This window comes from Camellia sinensis, chromosome 13 (genome assembly GCF_055761805.1).
Source record: "Camellia sinensis isolate YWXY chromosome 13, ASM5576180v1, whole genome shotgun sequence".
Classification (NCBI taxonomy): Eukaryota; Viridiplantae; Streptophyta; class Magnoliopsida; order Ericales; family Theaceae; genus Camellia; species Camellia sinensis.
Genome location: NC_138973.1, coordinates 67,895,606 through 67,914,146, shown reverse-complemented (window position 1 = coordinate 67,914,146; position 18,541 = coordinate 67,895,606). Strand labels below are relative to the sequence as shown.

The window sequence follows — 18,541 nt, the reverse complement described above, 5'->3', positions numbered from 1 at the left end:
CATAAACTCATCAATGGCAGATCAGACAAACTGTCAATGCCAAGAGCATAACAGCAAGTCGAAAATGCATTGTAAAAATATATGTATTATTGATTGTTGTATAGATATCTATTACAATGATTCATGATTCCTATATATAGAAGAGGGTGAGTGTGTAGTAGGTAAGGAGTAGGTGAAGTGGAGGTGGTAGTGGTGTAGTGGGTTAGGTTTAGTGGAGTAGGTGAGGTGGTAGTGATGTAGTGGGTTAGGTTTAGTGGAGTAGGTTTAAGTGGGTGAAGTAGGTGGAGAGTAGGTGGATTTTAACAGCCCCCCGCAAACTCAAGGGGGATAGGAACTAACCAACTTGAGTTTGGAGAGAGTAACAAAACAAGAAAATACATAACGGTGTAGAGGACACTGGATGGCGGTGTCAGACCGATGTAGAAGACAATTTATGGGGTCATGTCGGACCGTTGTAGCAGACACTGTGTGGTCGTGTCAGACCGATGTAGAAGACAGTTTATGGGGTCATGTCGGACCGATGTAGAAGACAGTTTACGGGGTCATGTCGGACCGTTGTAACAGACACTGTTGTGACAGTTGTTGTGACAGTTTACGGAGTCTTGCTGGACCCTTGTAGAAACTAACCGGAATCAATGTCGGGACAGTTTACAGAGTCTTGTCGGACCCTTTGAAGGAGCGAACCGAAATCAATGTCGGGACAGTTTACTGAGTCTTGTCGGACCCTTGAAGGAGCTAACCGGAATCAATGTCGGGACAGTTTACAGAGTCTTGTCGGACCCCTGGAAAAGTGGCACCCTCAAAAGGTGTGCCCAATCTGGCAAAAAAGGCGTGCCATCAAAAGGCGTGCCCACTGTATCAAAAGACGAGCCATCAAAAGGCGCGCCAGACACGCGGCGATGCACGTGATCGACAGTGCGCGTGTCGGCCTCTGCGTCATGGTCATTATAAACCGAAGCGGAGGCGGAGGCTGGGAAGCATAACAAACCAGTCCGAAACCACTGAACATTTGCATTCGGAAACACGCTGTAAACACTCGGTAACCAACCCTTCTCTGAAACACTCAGCAACCCATAAAATGGCCTCTTCTTCCCGTCCAGCTAACCAGAACATGGCCTCCTCTTCCCGTGGGCTGCTTACGCTCTTTCCAGAACTGAACGAGTCCACAAGAGAAATAACTGGTGCGGTAGCCAGTGAACCTCAACCAAACACCTCTGTGTTTGCTCCGTTGAACTTTCCGATACGGTCGGTGGAGCAAAAAATGGCGGTGCAAACTGATATTGAGGCCAATCAGTATACTTTAAAGTCATGTGTGGAGACCATGACGGCGGTCACAAACTTGTCGCACCGGCTGCAGAGTAGGACAAATGAGGTGCAGCAGTTAAACTCCCAGCTGGCTCTGCTCCAACGCATGTATAAGGATGCGCGAGCAGAGATAAGTGTGCTAAAGGCAGAAAACAAGGAGCTGAAGCGGAAGGCCATCGTGATGTTCCGATTTGGAGGTCCACCATATGCTGTAGTGGAGGAGCAGGGAGGAGGCAACGTGCTTGGTGGGCTAGGAAACACGGAGGCAACACCGTCAAGGGCCGGCCAGGACGGAGGCAAAAAGAAGAGACCTGCAGTAGAGTAGAGAAGGAAAAAGAAAAATCCCACTGTGCCGATTTGTGTTTTTTTTTTTTTTTTTTTTTTTGTGGTGTAAAATGGTGATCGGGGTGAGCCCCGACATGAATAAAATGAGTTTGGTGTGCAGGTCTGCTTGTTCTGATTCTTGTTTTTTTTTTTTTGTGTGTAAAAATAAAAATAAAATGAAAGAAAACAAGGGATAAAGAAAAGAGATAAAAATATGTGGAGATGGATTATATGAAAAACATCAGTGTGATGGTTTCAAAATAAAGATTATTGGAGAGTGGGTATTTAAAAAAGATGAAAAATGAATTGAAAAAACTAAATAAAAGAAAAGTCTGAGATGAACAAGGGGCAGTGCTTTATAATAAAAAAAAAAAATAAAGGTGAGGTAGTGGATGCTTTTTTTGGGAAATTGTTCACCACGTGAGGTGTATGGAAATTGTTCAGCAACCGAGAGGGAACTTAATTTTCTCTAGAAAGCCTGGAATGCATACGAAAGTTGGTGGTGGAGGTTTAGTTGTAGATTAGAAAGGCTCGTGAGAGATAGAGAGATAAGAAAGAAACAACAAGAGCAGAAAGCTGAGTCTTCTCCCATAAAAGTACAAGATGCACTTGATGAGGCTCAAGGGCTGCTTAAAACTGTAATTTCCACTGGTCAATCAAAAGAGGCAAGGTTAGCTCGGATTTATTTGAAGTTGTAGATCGAAGGGCAAAGCTTGCTGTCGGCGATAATCCAGAGGAGCAGATAAATTCTCTATTGCCAGCTGCTTCCTATGTGGAGCAATATTTGGAAGGGGCCTTGGCGGCACAGGCGCTTGGTGAAGGATGGGAAAGGCCAGAGGGGAGACCCTTCAGGCAAAGACTGTTGGTGGTGGCCAAGAGGTGACCTGTCTCTGCAGTTAGAAGAGGTGAAGAAGTACTGGTTACAGAGGTACGACCTGTTCTCCAAATACGATCAGGGTATAAAAATGGACGAAGAAGGATGGTTCTCGGTCACGCTCGAAGCGATTGCTGTCAGGCACGCCGAGAGTGTTACAGAGGAAGTCGAGGCGTCCTGCGTCGCGAAGAGGAAATTGAAGATGTGGCCGCCGATCTCGATCGACGAAGTGTGTGGCGGCGGTGCGTGGGTGGAGTAGAGGCAAGGATGCGTTGAACCGGACCAGTTCATGGAGTAGAGGCAAGAGGACCGGGTTTATAAGAAGAACTTTCTGGTATTCGGAGCTGTGGAGGAAGCACATGCAGAGTGATCAAGGTATGTGTAGAGGTCCGGCGGACTAGGTTGAGGTCCGGCGGGCGGCCAAGGCGAGGTTGCCGCCCGCCGGTGACGCGAAAAAAAATATTAAACTCTTAACCTTGCTCTGATACCATGTAAAAATATATGTATTATTGATTGTTGTATAGATATCTATTACAATGATTCATGATTCCTATATATAGAAGAGGGTGAGTGTGTAGTAGGTAAGGAGTAGGTGAAGTGGAGGTGGTAGTGGTGTAGTGGGTTAGGTGTAGTGGGTTAGGTTTAGTGGAGTAGGTGAGGTGGTAGTGATGTAGTGGGTTAGGTTTAGTGGAGTAGGTTTAAGTGGGTGAAGTAGGTGGAGAGTAGGTGGATTTTAACATGCATTCTGATTGTCCTCAAGCCCAACATGGGTGCAGACAAATATGCCAAGTATCATAGAGACAGTGATTTCAGTCAGCGATAAGAAAAGAGATAACATCTCCATGCATTGTGAGACATTAATTGTGCATCCATAGCCTAATTCCTTCATTATATCATACATGCTCATCTCCTTTACCATTTCTGCTAGAACAGAATCAAAATCATTGTCATTGCCTTTGAACAAATCCAAGCTCCTGGAGCAAACAAGATGAGCAACAAGGCAAATGATGATCTTAAAACAAGATACATAAATTAACAAAACAAGTATAAAACTAATAGCATAGCTATTTCCAGAGGAAAAAAAAAACACAATTAATACCTCAAGAAGGTTGCCTCATGCAATTCATCTGAAAACAATGGAGCTAAAATAAAGTGGTCACCATTTTTCAATTGCACTAAAGATAACATTTGCATAAATGAATCCACATGCTTGGACAGGCCCTCAGATCGATGACGAAACATAAAAATTGTTAGACATATTTATTTTTGATGATTATTTTGATTATGTTTCTAATTTATTTGATTTATTTGGAAGAGAAAAATATATTAAAATCTTATGTTATATACCATTATATTTTCTTTCCTAATCATATTTTGGAGTGTAAAAATATGCTTAATCAGGTGTTAATTTGAGCCCAAAACAGCACCTAAAAAGCCTAGCACAGTAGCAGTCGAAGTAGTCCAGCCCAAAGGGGGGTTGGACGTCTGGGTGGACATTCGGCTAGACGACTAGCCAACGGTTCTTGGCCAAGCTTTCCTCTAATTCAGTTATGTTTCTCACCAGATGTCAAACCAGTAGTATCCTCGACAACCGTGGAAATCATCCTTGACGATCGGGACCCCACCGGATATTTGGGCAGACGTTCGTCAAGAACAATATTTCATTTTGGACATTCGGCTGGATGACCACTCTGTACTGTAACGGCTCTTTTTCAAAAGATAGTTGTCATAAATCTGACTTGTATTTCAAATCCTTCATGATCTAATCTTGTATGGGAAATACAAATTTGAGTAGAGTAGATTTAACCAAAATCTTACTCAATCTTTTCATTACACACAACAGTCAACGATTCTTGATTTTCTGCTTGATAAATAGCAGAGTTTCTGCTGAACAAACATACAAGAAACAACACAAGCAAGAAAACATTCTTTGATCAATCATCACTCTCATCTCTCTATTCTCTGAAGTGTTCTTCATCTGATTTTTGTTTTCCTTTCAGAAATTACAGTGAGCCTTAGCTTTAAGCATATATGCCTGTGAGAGTTGTATTTTTCTTGATATAAACTCAAAGCTTCAATCTTTGTAATATTTCTTGAGAGAGTTTCATTTCAAGCTTTTTTGTGAAAGTAAAACATATCATTCAAAGATTGTAAGAGTGTGGTACACTCAAGTTTCTTGACTATTTAAGTGTGATTGAGAATCAGCTAAAGAGGGCAAGGTTTTAGACTTGGTATAGTCTTTGTAAAATCTATGGACGATTGGTCCATTTGTGAAATGGTTGCTAGCACCCAGTGAAGCTAGAAAATAGTAGAAAAATCTCAAGTGAAGCTTAAGGAATGGATGTAGGTTTTGTTGAAGCTGAACCACTATAAATCTGTTTGTCTCTTCTTCCTTAATCTCTTTACTTAATTGTTATAACTATTTACTGTGATTTCATACCTCACTGATAAATTTCATCATTAAGCATTGTCATCAACAGTTTTTCATTTACTACTTGGAATTAATTATCTGTTGTGCAAGTTGTAATTTTTATTGGGGTATTATTTTTTAAAAACCTAATTTACCCCCCTTTTAGGTTATCTTTTGGGTAACAATTGGTATCAAAGCTTAGACTCTTGATTTAGATTTAACCATCTGGGAGTTTCGATTCATGGCAACCTTAGCTAGCACTAACACTGTTGAAGGACAAGCCACCAATAGACTACCCTTGTTTGATAGAAACAACTACAGCTATTGGAAAAATAAGATGACCCTATACCTTCAAGCCATTGATTATACTATGTGGATTATTCTCACCAAAGGTCCAAAAATCCCTACCAAATTAGTAGACAATATTAGTGTATCTAAAACTGAAGATCAATATGATGAAAAGGATCACAGATTATTGTAAACCAATGCTAAAGCCAAACTCACCCTTGTTGGTGGATTAGACTCTAAGGAGTATAACAGGATTTCAAGCTGTGATTCAGTAAAGGAAATTTGGGACAAACTTGAGGTAACGTATACAGGCATTCTCGTATTGATATGCTCGTTCATAGTTATGAATTGTTTAAAATGAACTCTGATGAATCTATTTCAAGCATGTTTACTAAATTTACTGAAATTGTAAATTCTTTGAAACCTCTTGACAAAATTTATACTAATAGTGAGTTAGTGAGAAAAATGCTTAGGTGTTTACCAAAGAATTGGGAAGCAAAGGTGTAGACATCCCATTTTTGACCACCCTTGTGACTTGGACATCACCACTTGCACACCCAATGATGAGTGTATATGCTTGTCAAATGCTCAAAGTCCTTAGCGAAATGCCACAGCTTCGAGCCTTTCAAACCCTACACCCCTCTTGTCTTGTTTTGGACCAAAACCAGAGTTTTTCAAGCCTGTAACCTCTTGTGGCCTACCGGCCACTGCTATTGGTTGCCAGCCATTGATGTGGCCTACCGGCCAACATTGGTGGCCTACCGGCCACAAGTGTGTTTTGCAGATATTTTTCTGCTAGCTGTGCCAGCTGTTGGCACAGATACATGCACCTTCTTACACGTGTATGTATTGATATTTCTGAGGGAGTGTGATGTTTCTATATATAGAGGACCTCCTCTCTTGCTTTAAAGGTTAGAAAATTTTGGAGCAAATTATTTTCTCTCTCTCTCCCTCTTGTAGATTTCTTGACCTTTTGCCTATACACTCTAAACCAAACCTTGCCATCTTGGAGCTGAGGTACTTTTGAGCCTTCTTTGAGTTCTTGAGTGTGTGTTTGTGTTGAATTGTTGCTTGGAAGTGTTCTCCTTTTCAAGAGGTATAAAGCTTGATTTGTTTCCTTATTTTGTTTGCTATTTTTTTACTATTTTTCCTACTATTTTTCTATTGTTTTTGGGATGTTGAAGCTCTGTAATTTTGGCTTGAAACTTGTGGTTTAAGGCCTTAAAGGGTGGAGGGGTGGTTCACCTTTCTTTTCATCTTACTTCTCTAGCCTTTACCCTTGTGTTTCCTACCTTTACACTATTTTTTTTTGGAGCTTTTAAACACTGATTTTCAGAGTTATTTCAGTGGCTAAAATGTTGTTTTGAAATCCAAAATTGGAGGGGTTAGCCTCCCCTCCTTGGGTCTTACTTACCAGCCTAATATGCTCTATGTTTTAGCTTATTGTTCTAGCTATTTTTGTCTTAATTCCAGCATGTTTTAGGACTAATTTAGCACTATTTTAGGACTATTTTTAGCTTCTTATTGCATTTGAGCTTTGTATTACATGCTTGTAGTGTAATTGTCCTCATAGGTTTAGTGGTTTATGCCTTAGCCACCAACCTATTTGAGTTGATAGCATTTATTTAATTACCTCTGCAACCTCCCTCATTTCTTGGCTTTTACTTTGCTTTGAAAGTTGGTTAAAACTAGTTGCTTGTTTAAAGCAGGAGATTGAGGTCTTGTGCTTAATGGTTTAATCTCTTTGGGGGTTCATTACCAATGGTATGACACTTCTCTCATGCCTAAAACAACTCTTGGTTTCCATTAGAGGACTTAAAGCTCAAATTTGGACTTAATTTACTAAGGAATGGTTGGTAATTAAAATGGAGTAACAAGATGAGGACTAAAAAAAGTGGTGCAAGATAATAACTTGTTTGGGTTCAATCAGACATTAATTGAACTTTTGAGTCTTAAATCATTTCATACTTGTTAGTGATGCAAATGGTTCAAGAGTCATTGCCGACCACTTCCCTTGATCAATCCATGATAGGGAGAAGGTTTGAGAGTCTTTATTTGTTGCATTTATTGAACTTGCACCTTTTGGTTCATAGGCCATCATGCAATGAAATTGCATCGATTGATGGTTTGTGAATCAAGTTTACCACTCCTTTGAGTTGTTTGATGATAATGAGGGGCAATTTGTGCAAACAACCCTTGAGAATACCCTGTGCTTGCTATGTTTGTGCTTTGTTGCAGCAGGAAGAACCAGCCATCAGTGGCCGACAAGCCACCATTTGGGGACGGCAGGCCATTACTTCTAGCCTACCGGCCACCTTTGCAAAATCCAGCAGTAGCTTTTTTGAAATGAAACAGAGTTATTTTTGAGGAGAAAAAATAGTGCAAGTGTTCTACTATGCAACAGAGGCTTCTTGGCAGCAGAACAGTGGCTTTTTTGGGTGGAAATCCGCGCGCATGCATAAGCATTCCTCGCTACCAGGGCTGTTTAGTCTAATTACTTAGTTTAGATATTTGTTCTAATTAGTTAGTTGTAGCTAGATAATTTTGTAAAGTGTTGTAAATAATTAGTTAGTTAGACTAGTTATTTAATTTTGTCTTGTAATAATTAGTTAGCTAGAATAGTTTATTAATTTGTTGTTGTAATAATTAGTTAAGTAGCTTAGCTTATTTATTCATTTGGGTTTGTAATAGTTAGTTAATTCACAGTAATTAGCTTAGCTAGTTAGTTTAGTTGGACCCTCCTGCGTGAGGGTGCAAATGTTGTGTAATAATGTGTATGTCTTCCAATCTCACGTCTTTCTCCCTTTTATTCACCTGCTTATGATAGTTAGTTTAAAGCATCATATTTCTTTTAGCATCTCTCATGCCTTGCATCCACTTGTCTTGCATGCATCAAGGTTCAGTTCATCATTCTAACTTGCATTGTCGTTTAAATACTTTTTTGAATACGTGCTTAGACCACATGCTATCAAATTGATTCATATGCCATATTAGTAGCTGAGCCTAGTAATTACATATTGTATGCGTTGCATTAGTCATATTGCATAGTTAGTATCATGCATTATTCTAACTCTGTCATCTTTTTTGGCTTGGAGTACTAGGTGAGCTTTTCTTTGCTTTAGCATATTTCATAAATGTGGTTGTTGCCATATCAAAGAATGTTCACCATGAGGTTAAGTGCTTATCTGATAAACTGTTTGAATGCCTGTGGATGAAGGCTAGTTGCTTGAATTGGAATAATTTGAGTAATATTTATATGCGATCACTTTTTCAAGTGGTATATATTCGAAACAATTTTGCAAACGAACATGAGCCAAATGTTCTAATTCTTGCAAGTTAGTCTATACTTGTGTGTGTGCGCATCACATAGTAATGCTAGCCTAATAAGTCGGAACAAGAGCATATAATGTAGATAAGATTCATATCATGATTAGTAGAGGCTGATCTTTGATTGGGGCAAGCGAGGGTGCTCAATTCATGAGCTTTCCCTCTCGTACCTAAGTTCTCGAGCTGAAACAATCTTGGTGATGATGGACGTGTGGCATTCGGCACGAGTCATGAGTTTCCTAAATTTTTCAAAAAAATATTTAGGTGGCGACTCTGTATCTGACGAAGCAGTTCATTTTTGGTAATTTGATTCAAAATCAATTTTCTAAAAGATTTGCCAGATTTGGACTCTTTCGTGTTTATCTATTTCACATTGCACTTATGGAATTAGATTCAAAACCGCGGGAGTCCGAATTGTAGGGCTTATTCGTCTTTCGAAAGGAGCATGAAAAGTTAAGCTACAAAAGGTCACTGCCATTATAGAAGCCCAGAATCTCTTCACACTTGGATTAGATGAGCTCATGGGCTGCCTTATGAGTCATGAGATCACTATGAAAGGTCATGAGGATGTTGAAGATAAAAAAAAAAAAGTGGTATTGCATTCAAAGCTTCATCCCATGAAGAAGAAAATGAAAACTCTAGTGAGGATAAAAGCTATGCCATGTTTAGTAGAAATCTCAAAAAGCACTTCAAGAAAAACTATCATAGAGGAAGAAGACCTTTCAAGAAAGAGTACAACAAAGATAACAAGAAAGAACCTATCATTTGCTATAAGTGCAAAAATCCAGGACATATAAAGATGGATTGTCCAAGATTGAAAAATCATAGAAAAGACTACAAAAGGAACAAGAAGGCCATGGTAGCAGCTTGGGGATAAAGTGAAGATGAAAGCGAAAGTGATGAAGCTAAAAATGAAGTAGCCAACTTGTGTCTCATGACTCTTGAAGATGAAGACTCTACTCAAAATGAGGTAACTATTCTTTATGAAGAACTTGAGAGTGCGTTCTAAGAATTACAAGATGAATATAGAAAAGTTTGTGCTAAAAATAATGTATTAAAGAAATTTGTTGCATCTTTATCTAGTAATGTAGAAGAATTAAAGAAAGAGAAAATTGTTTTGAAAAATGATTTTGACACCATCAGTAATGAAAAAACTGCTTTGAAAAACAATGTCGATGATTTGACAAAAACACTTTAAAATTTTGTAAAAGGTAGAGATAATCTCAACATGCTTCTTGGAAACCAACGATGTGTTTTCGATAAGACGGGGCATTGGATATGACCCTATTAAGAAACAAAAGAATCTCAATACAATTTTTGAAAAGACACCTCTCATGACACGCCCTCATGTTACTTGTCATTATTGTAGAAATGAAGGCCATTATATATCTTTTTGTCCATTCAAAAAGAATATGAACATGGGAATTAAAAAGATTTGGATTGTTAATAGAACTAACAAAACTAACCAAGAAGGACCTAAGAAATTATGGGTACCAAAATCCAACATTTGATTATCATTTTGTAGGTATGCCTTAAATCCAAAGCTAAAGAAGGGAAGTGGTACCTTGATAGTGAATGCTCTAGACACATGACCGGAGATAAATCTTTCTTTACCACTCTATCATCCAAAGATGGAGGATTTGTCACTTTTGGAGACAACAAGAAAGGAAAAATTATTGGTATTGGTAGCATCGGCATTTCTCCTAACCCTTTTATTGAAAATGTTCTCCTTGTAGATGGACTTAAGTATAACCTACTTGATAGTAGTCAATTATGTGATAAGGGTAATAGAGTTATTTTTGATAAATCACATTGTACAATTGAAAGCACAATTAATTACAAAGCTTTATTTGTTGGTAATCGTCTTGATAATGTTTATGTTTTTCATCTCAACGATCTTTATGCTAGTGATATTAAATGTTTATATGCTAATAGTGATAACAGTTGGTTATGACACAGAAGACTTGGTCATGCTCATATGGATTTAATTGCTAAACTTTTGAGAAAGGATTTGGTTGTTGGACTTTCAAAAATTAAATTTGAAAAAGATCGACTTTGTGGTGCTTATCAACAAGGAAAACAAACCAAAATATCTTTTAAATCAAAATATCATATTTTCACTACTAGACCTTTACAATTATTGCATATGGATTTACTTGGTCCCTCAAGGACATCTAGTCTTGGTGGTAAACATTATTGTCTTGTTGTTGTTGATGATTATTCGAGATTTACATGGGTTATGTTCTTAGCACACAAAGATGAAACCTTTTCTTCTTTTACAAAACTTTGTCGTAGAATTCAAAATGAAAGAGGTTTTTTTATTACTAATATTCGAACTGACCATGGTAGAGAACTTGAAAATGAAAATTTTGAATTGTTTTGTTATGAGGATGGTGTTGGACATAATTTTTCAACACCTAGAACCCCTCAACAAAATGGTGTAGTAGAAAGGAAAAATAAAACTTTAGAAGAAATGTGTAGAACAATGCTTTGCGAAAATAATTTTCCTAAATATTTTTGGGTCGAGGTCGTTCACACTGCATGCTATATTTTAAATTATGCATTGATTAGACCTATTCTATAAAAGACTCCTTATGAACTTTGGCATGATAGAAAGCCCAACATTAGTCACTTGCATGTTTTTGGTTGTAAATGTTATGTGCATAATAATGGTAAGGACAACTTAAGTAAATTTGATTCAAAATCTGATGAAGCAATTTTTCTTGGCTATTCCTTAACTAGCAAAGCTTATCGTGATTTTAATAAAAGAACTATTGTTGGTTAAGAATCTATACATGTGATATTTGATGAAACTAACATCTCTTCTGAAAAGCAAGTTGCTTGTGATGATATAGATTTGGAACCAAATATGGAGGATTCAAGTATCTACACAGAAGAGTACCGATTGTGTGAGTTGAACAAAGAGGTTGAACAACCTATTCTTCCTCCTCAAGAAGAAAGAGAAAACAATGATGATTTGCCAAGAAAATAGAAGTTTGTTCACAATCAACTTAAGGATTTAATCCTAGGCGATCCCATCAAAGGTGTTGCCACTCGCTCTTCATTTAGAAACATTTATGGTAACTTAGCTTTTCTTTCACAGATTGAGCCAAAGAATTTTCAAGAAGTCGAATTCAATGAACATTGGATGATAGCTATGCATGAAGAGCTCAACCAATTTGAGAGAAACAAACTTTGGAATCTAGTGGCAAGGCCTAAAGATCATTCCATTATTGGCACACAATGGATCTTTAGAAACAAACTTGATGACTCTAGCACCATTGTTAGAAATAAAGCTAGACTCGTAGCTCAAAGGAACAATCAAGAAGAAGGTATTGATTTCGATGAAACTTTTGCTTCGGTTACTAGATTAGAAGTGATTCGTATGTTACTTGCATTTGCATGTTATAGAGATTTCAAACTTTATCAAATGGATGTAAAAAGTGATTTTCTAAATGGTTTCATAAATGAGAAAGTTTATGTAAAACATCCCTCAGGTTTTGAAGATCATGTTTTTCAAAATCATGTATTTAAACTCTCAAAGCTTTGTATGGTTTGAAACCAGCACCTTGTGCATGGTTTGAATGCTTGAGTAAATTTTTAATTGAAAATGGTTTTACTAGAGGAAAGATTAACATAACTCTTTTTATTAAAACCAAAAATGATGATTTACTTATTGTGCAAATATATGTGGATAACATTATATTTGGTGCTACTAAGGAAACCATGTGTAAGGAATTTGACAAGTGTATGCAAGGTGAGTTTGAGATAAGCATGATGACTACAACAAATCTGACTTTTTACGGCACCACATCAACGGCATACAATAAATGCACGTCGTAGGTTCTCACTTTTACGACTTACTTTTTTTGCATGTCATAAATACTTTTCTAACCACGGTGTGTCTATTGCATAGGCCATGAATGGTAATAACGATGATTTTTTTATGGCTTGCAATGCACACCGTAAATAATAAAAATTTCTATGACGTGCATATAGCATGCCGTTAATACATCAATTATACACAACACACAAACGCCAGCCGTGAAAAGTAAATACTTTTCATGGCGCACACAATACCCGCCGTTAAAAGTATTACACTTTTTACGACGCACAATGCATGTCGTGAATTGTATGATAAAAAAAAAGTGCCAAAATGAAATTTAGGGCGCCAATCACCAAAATATATATATATATATATATATTAGAATTTTTTTTCCCAAAATAACTATTTTGCCTTCCTCTAATCAGAATGGAACATCACAAGGGTTTCAATCTCTCTCTCTCTCTCTCTCTCTGTGATGATGATGAAGGCCGAATCAATTGGTAGGCTTACCAGGATCATCTCATCTCTTCTCTTTGATTACGTATCTAAAATCAAAGGTATCTATCGTCATCTCATGCTTCTCTTCTCTTCTTGGTTGTGTATTTGAAATCCCTAATTCATTCTCACTCCTAGCCTAGTCTTGCCCTAGTCTCTTTCGTTTCCCTCTCTCTTTCAGCAGCCACAACACTGTGTAGTAGCGCTGCCATAGGCAACGTGGCACCGCTGTCCTGTTTCAACCACAACAATGGCGTCTCTCACCCTTGGTATCCTTTACCCTCTGCCTTCTCTTTGTTGTTCGATTTTCAAGTTGTGGCCTTTCTATCTTAGATTCGCGTATGATTTTCTTGACAGAATGGACGAAAGGGTTTCTTCTTGCGAGTCTTTGATTCGATGCACTCGGTGTACGTTTCGATTTTGGTATGGGTTTGAATATCAGCTTGGATAGCGTTGTGCTTTCTTCGTCTCTCTGTTCGTCTTTGGTAAACTCTCTCTAAATTTACATATATATATATAAACATATACACGCTCACTCTGTGAGTGGCTTCAATTTTGCTTTCCTAAAATAATTGTAGAAATGTTGTTCAAATGGAAAGCATTATGTGTACTCTTAGTTTAATTCCTTGTACTCTTAGCAACTCCAATCCTTAACCTCTTTTGGATATAACAACCATCTCCAATCTTTTCATCAAATGTTTTACACATCAAATTTTTTTTTTTTTTTTTTTTTTTTTGGTAGTGATTTTGTTTAGTTCGTGGTTAGGGCTTTTTTTGTGTGGAATTTAATGTTTTGTTGGATTCGTTTTTTTTTTTTTTGGTTGTTGTTGCTATGTCTCACAGACAGACTTCTTGATTTTACTTCTTGTCTTTGTAATGAGGGGTAGCTTCACTCAAGATGTTTGTTTAAAGGTGTGAATAGTTTTTTCCAAAAGGTTTTAATCAATTCCTATATACAAAATTTTCTTTTAATATTAGATAGAAAACATAAATACAATGCAACCATTTTTTGTCCACTAATGTTTTTTAATTTGATATGAAATTTTAATTATAAATGGTTCAATAGTTTACTGAATCCATAGACTTAAGAATAGCCACTAGATTATTTGCTTAGCTTCAATAAGAACGGAATTAAGCGTGCACCAATGATTGAAAACTCAAATAGCAAAAGTAATATATTATATTTTATCCTTCTCCGGATATCTAAACTTCGCTTTACTCAGCTTCAAGCTTTGTTTAATGTTGGCATCACACCAACAAAAATAGCCAACGATTCACAATGTGAATGATAAACTTTAATATAATACTGAACTCCCAAGAAACAGAACACCACAAAAGATTATTAAAAATCCAAAAGTCAACATGCACATGATATGCCTAGTTAAGGTTGCCTATAGCAACATAGAAACAAAATCTACAAAAAAAATTAAAAAAGAAAGAAAGAAAAAAAATCACCCAACCATTATTAGAAAGAAGAGAACTTTTTAAGCCTCTCTATATGCACTAAAATGGCAAATAAGATGATGCGCCTTTGCAATCCGGCGAACCAATCCACTTGGGAGGATTTTAAGCACCAAACAGGGATCATATATAATAAACTCAAATACTATAGTGTGGGGGTCGAGAATTGGGAGTCGTAGAGATTCTGGATAGTCGAATCTGGGAGAGTCGAGATTCGAAGCACTCGGCAACTGGCTCGAAAGCTCAAATCCAACCCTACTCGGCCAAATAACCGATTAAGCAAGGGGTCGAGTGAAGATCGGTCTATTATACAATGTGTCGAATATGAGGTGGGAAATGGATCTAATCCCGAGGCCCAAAGAAGAAAAGATATAAATAGAAGAAACATCAGCCAGAAAGAGGTATGTGAGAATTGTTATGCTAAACTTAGAATACAAGCATTCTTGAGTGTTGAGACTGACTTGTTCGTCGGAGTGCTAATTCTCGCACCCCCAACCGGAGTGTTTATTTCTTTTCAGGTGACTAGAAGAGGGTCAAGAGCGTTTCCCAGGATCAGAAGAGTATTTCCAAACCACTTCTCCACAATTGGTGCCGTCTGTGGGAATACTCAAGCACATCCATGGCGAGCGTGACGGAAGATCCTCCGACAGTCGCTGTCGACCATATACCGCAAGATGAAACCACTCCAACAAACATGCTTGGAACAGAGACTATCGCCACAAGACGTGCCTTGAATTTCGCCTCACTCTCGACTTCGGAACAAGAAGCAATGCAAGCGATCCTGGAACAAGCAAAGCAAAACGAACAAAGATTGGAGAACATGATCATAGAGAATGAATATCTCTGTCAGGATTTGGCCTTGGAGGTGGCGAAGTCCAAACAAGCTGCATACCAAGGCCCGGAACGACCCGTGAGGGCAACTGCTCGACGATCTCAAGCCCGACAACAAGATACTGATAGCAACTCCGACTCATTATCCTCGGAGCCCAAGAAGAAGGGACGATCTGAAATTTCCAGTTCTTCTAAAGAGAGTCCCCGTATAAGACGTAAGCGAAGAAGAAACAGCTTGGATGACGATCAACATGATCTTTTTGTACGACGACTTGCAAAGGCAGGGCTACCCAAGAAATTCAAAGCACCGTCATTCACCTTGTACGATGGTAAATTAGTACAAGATGGCCGGCTACAACAGTACGTCCGAAAAGGCAACCCAACCAAAGCAATAGCCTTGACACAAGATTCACATTCGCCCTGCATGATCCACATGATATACAGCCTGCCAATGTCATCGGCGGTGCACACGATTCAGTCGACGTCTAACCCTCAAGAGCAACTCACTCCAGCTAAACGGCCCCATGAAGCCGAGGTTATCACTTTTGATGATTCGGATTTGGCCGGAGAAACACTGCCCCACATTGATCCCTTGGTAATTGAGTTACGCGTAAATCGATTCACAGTTGAGCGCATACTCATTGATCCGGGGAGCACATCAGAGATTATGTACTACAAGGCATTCACCAAATCGGCTTCTCCGAATCGAATCTTTCTCCGGCCCCTTATCCACTATTCGTCTTCAATGCCAATCCAGAGTACCCGTTGGGGAAAATCAAACTTCCTGTTCGAGCAAGTTCCCAAACAGTGGATGTGGGATTCTTGGTCGTCGAGCTGCCGTCGCCGTATAATCTCATTATGGGGAGATCCTGGTTGCATACTATGCGAGCCGTGCCTAGCACCTATCATTAGCTGCTCTGCTTCCCGACAGAACGCGGTATTGAGCAAATCCGTGGCTCCCAAAAATCGGCACAAGCATGTTATCTCCTTGCTGAGAAAATGCCAAAGGAACTACAGGTGAATTCCATTGAGTTGTCGGATCGAGAAAACCTCGACGATGTTGGGCAGCTCCCAAATGAAAAGGCAACAGAAGACTTAGAACGAGTTCAAATCGATGGAAGCCCAGACAAGTTCTTCATGGTCGGCACCTCCTTGAATCAGGTCGATAGACAACAGCTAATAGCTTTCCTGCTCAGCAATCGCGATGTCTTTGCATGGACTCCATACGAGATGCCAGGTATAGATTTGTCAGTTTCACAGCACTATTTGAATGTCGATCCTAAGTGCAAGCCGATTATTCAGAAAAGCCGGCGGTCAACCACAGAGCACACTGCCGCCGTTGTTGAGGAGGTTGACAGGCTGCTTGACGTCGGGGCAATTAGGGAGGTGACTTACCCTACATGGCTCTCTAATACAGTGGTGGTAAAGAAGAAAAATAAAACTTGGCGAGTGTGCGTCGACTTCACGGATCTAAACAAAGCCTGCCCAAAGGATTGTTTTTCTCTTCCCAAGATAGACCAGCTTGTAGATGCTACGACGCGCCATCAGCGTATGAGCTTCCTTGATGCCTATAGAGGTTATTATCAAATCGCTATGCATCCGGAGGACCAAGAGAAAACTGCATTCCTCACCCCAAGAGGAACCTATTGCTATAAGGTAATGCCTTTTGGGCTGAAGAATGCAGGGGTAACCTACTAGAGACTGGTCACCACCATGTTCAAGGAGAAACTCGACAAAACTATGGAAGTGTACATTGACGATATGGTGGTCAAGTCCAAAGAAGAGCAGAATCATATAGCCGATCTGGAAGAGACATTCGACATCCTACGCAAATATGGAAGGAAGTTGAACACTTCCAAATGTGCGTTTGGTATCGGCTCTGGCAAATTCTTGGGCTACATTGTCAACCACAGAGGAATCGAAGCCAACCCAAGGCAAATCACAACAATCCTGGAGCTCGGCTCCCCTCGTTCAGTAAAGGAGGTTCAAAAGTTGATGGGGATGGCTGCCGCACTCAACAGGTTTATCAGCCGGTCCACAGATCGCTACCGATAATTCTTTCATACAATATGGCAGGGTAAGGCCTTTGAATGGTCTGCCGAGTGTGAAGCCGCTTTCAATGGCCTGAAGACCTACCTCCGCTTAGTACCACTCCTGACAACACCCTCTGCTAGCGACCCACTCATTTTGTACCTGACAGTTTCTGACCGAGCCGTCAGTGCCGTATTTATAAGGAAGAGCTGGGAGAGCAGCAACCAGTGTATTATGTGAGCAAGGCAATCGTTGATGCTGAAACATGCTACCTTCCGCTGGAAAAGCTCATCCTAGCCCTAGTTATGGCGGCAAGGAAGCTCATGCATTACTTCCAGGGGCAATGCATTTGGGTGCTAACAGATTATCCCCTTTGATCAGTACTACGCAGTGCGGAAGCATCTGGACGTGTTTCATAGTGGGCTCTGGAACTTTGCCAGTACGATATTCAATTTCTACCCAGAACCTCAATCAAGGGATAGGTGCTTGCCGACTTTATCGCCAAATTCACTAGGGGCCTTGCCGACTTCAAGTCAGATGAAATTCGACCGAAGTCGAACTAGAGGATTTATGTTGGGGACATCTGGCAGTTGTATTGTGATGGATCGTCCAATCAGTGGGGCAGTGGAGCTGGGGTTGTAATCATGACTAACAACGGCGCAATAATTGAGCAGGCCGTCAAGCTCGGCTTCGAAACATCAAATAGCGAAGCCAAATATGAAGCCCTTTTATCCGGCTTGCGAAATGTGCATATTCTTGGTGCTCGGCGTCTACTTGTGTTTTGCGACTCAAAACTGGTGATCAATCAGCTAAAGGGGGAGTACGCGGCAAGAAACGACCGTATGGTGGCCTACATGAAAACGGCCAATTCCCTGTTGGCAAAATTTGACCATCATGAGTTAAACCAGTTAACACGTGATCAGAACACCCATGCAAATGCCTTGGCTTGCCTAGCCTCCGCAATCAACTCAGAGATTAAACGGACCATCGAAGTAGGATTCATCCCAGAGCCAAGCATTGGCCCTTCGGAGGAAGTCCAAATCAACGTTATAGAATCTGCACCAAGTTAGATGGACCCTATCGTTGCATTCCTATCTGCTGAACAACTCCTAGAGAACAAGAAAGAAGCACACAAGCTGCGAAACAAAGCCATGCGATACTACTTGGATTCGCAAAGAAGGCTTTATAGAAAGTCACTCTCTGGCCCATATTTGGAATGTGTGCACCCGGACAAAGTCGGGGAGCTTCTGACTGAGATACATGAAGGCAGTTGTGGTGCCCATTCTGGCGGACGCTCTTTAGCCCATCAAGCTATAACGCAGGGGTACTATTGGCCGACAATGAGAGCGGACGCTGAGTGTTATGCAAA

At 39.6% G+C, this 18,541-nt stretch overlaps 1 protein-coding gene across 1 annotated transcript in view; it reads left to right on the top strand.

Annotated features, from left to right (window-relative positions):
• LOC145805463 (uncharacterized) overlaps positions 1–2,762 on the top strand; it is a 42,876-nt gene extending 40,114 nt beyond the window's left edge. The window contains exon 4 of the mRNA XM_082900599.1: positions 2,421–2,762. Within this exon, the coding sequence (XP_082756725.1) occupies positions 2,421–2,762 (342 nt within the window). The remainder of the gene's footprint in view (positions 1–2,420) is intronic.
• The last annotated feature ends 15,779 nt before the right edge of the window (positions 2,763–18,541 follow it).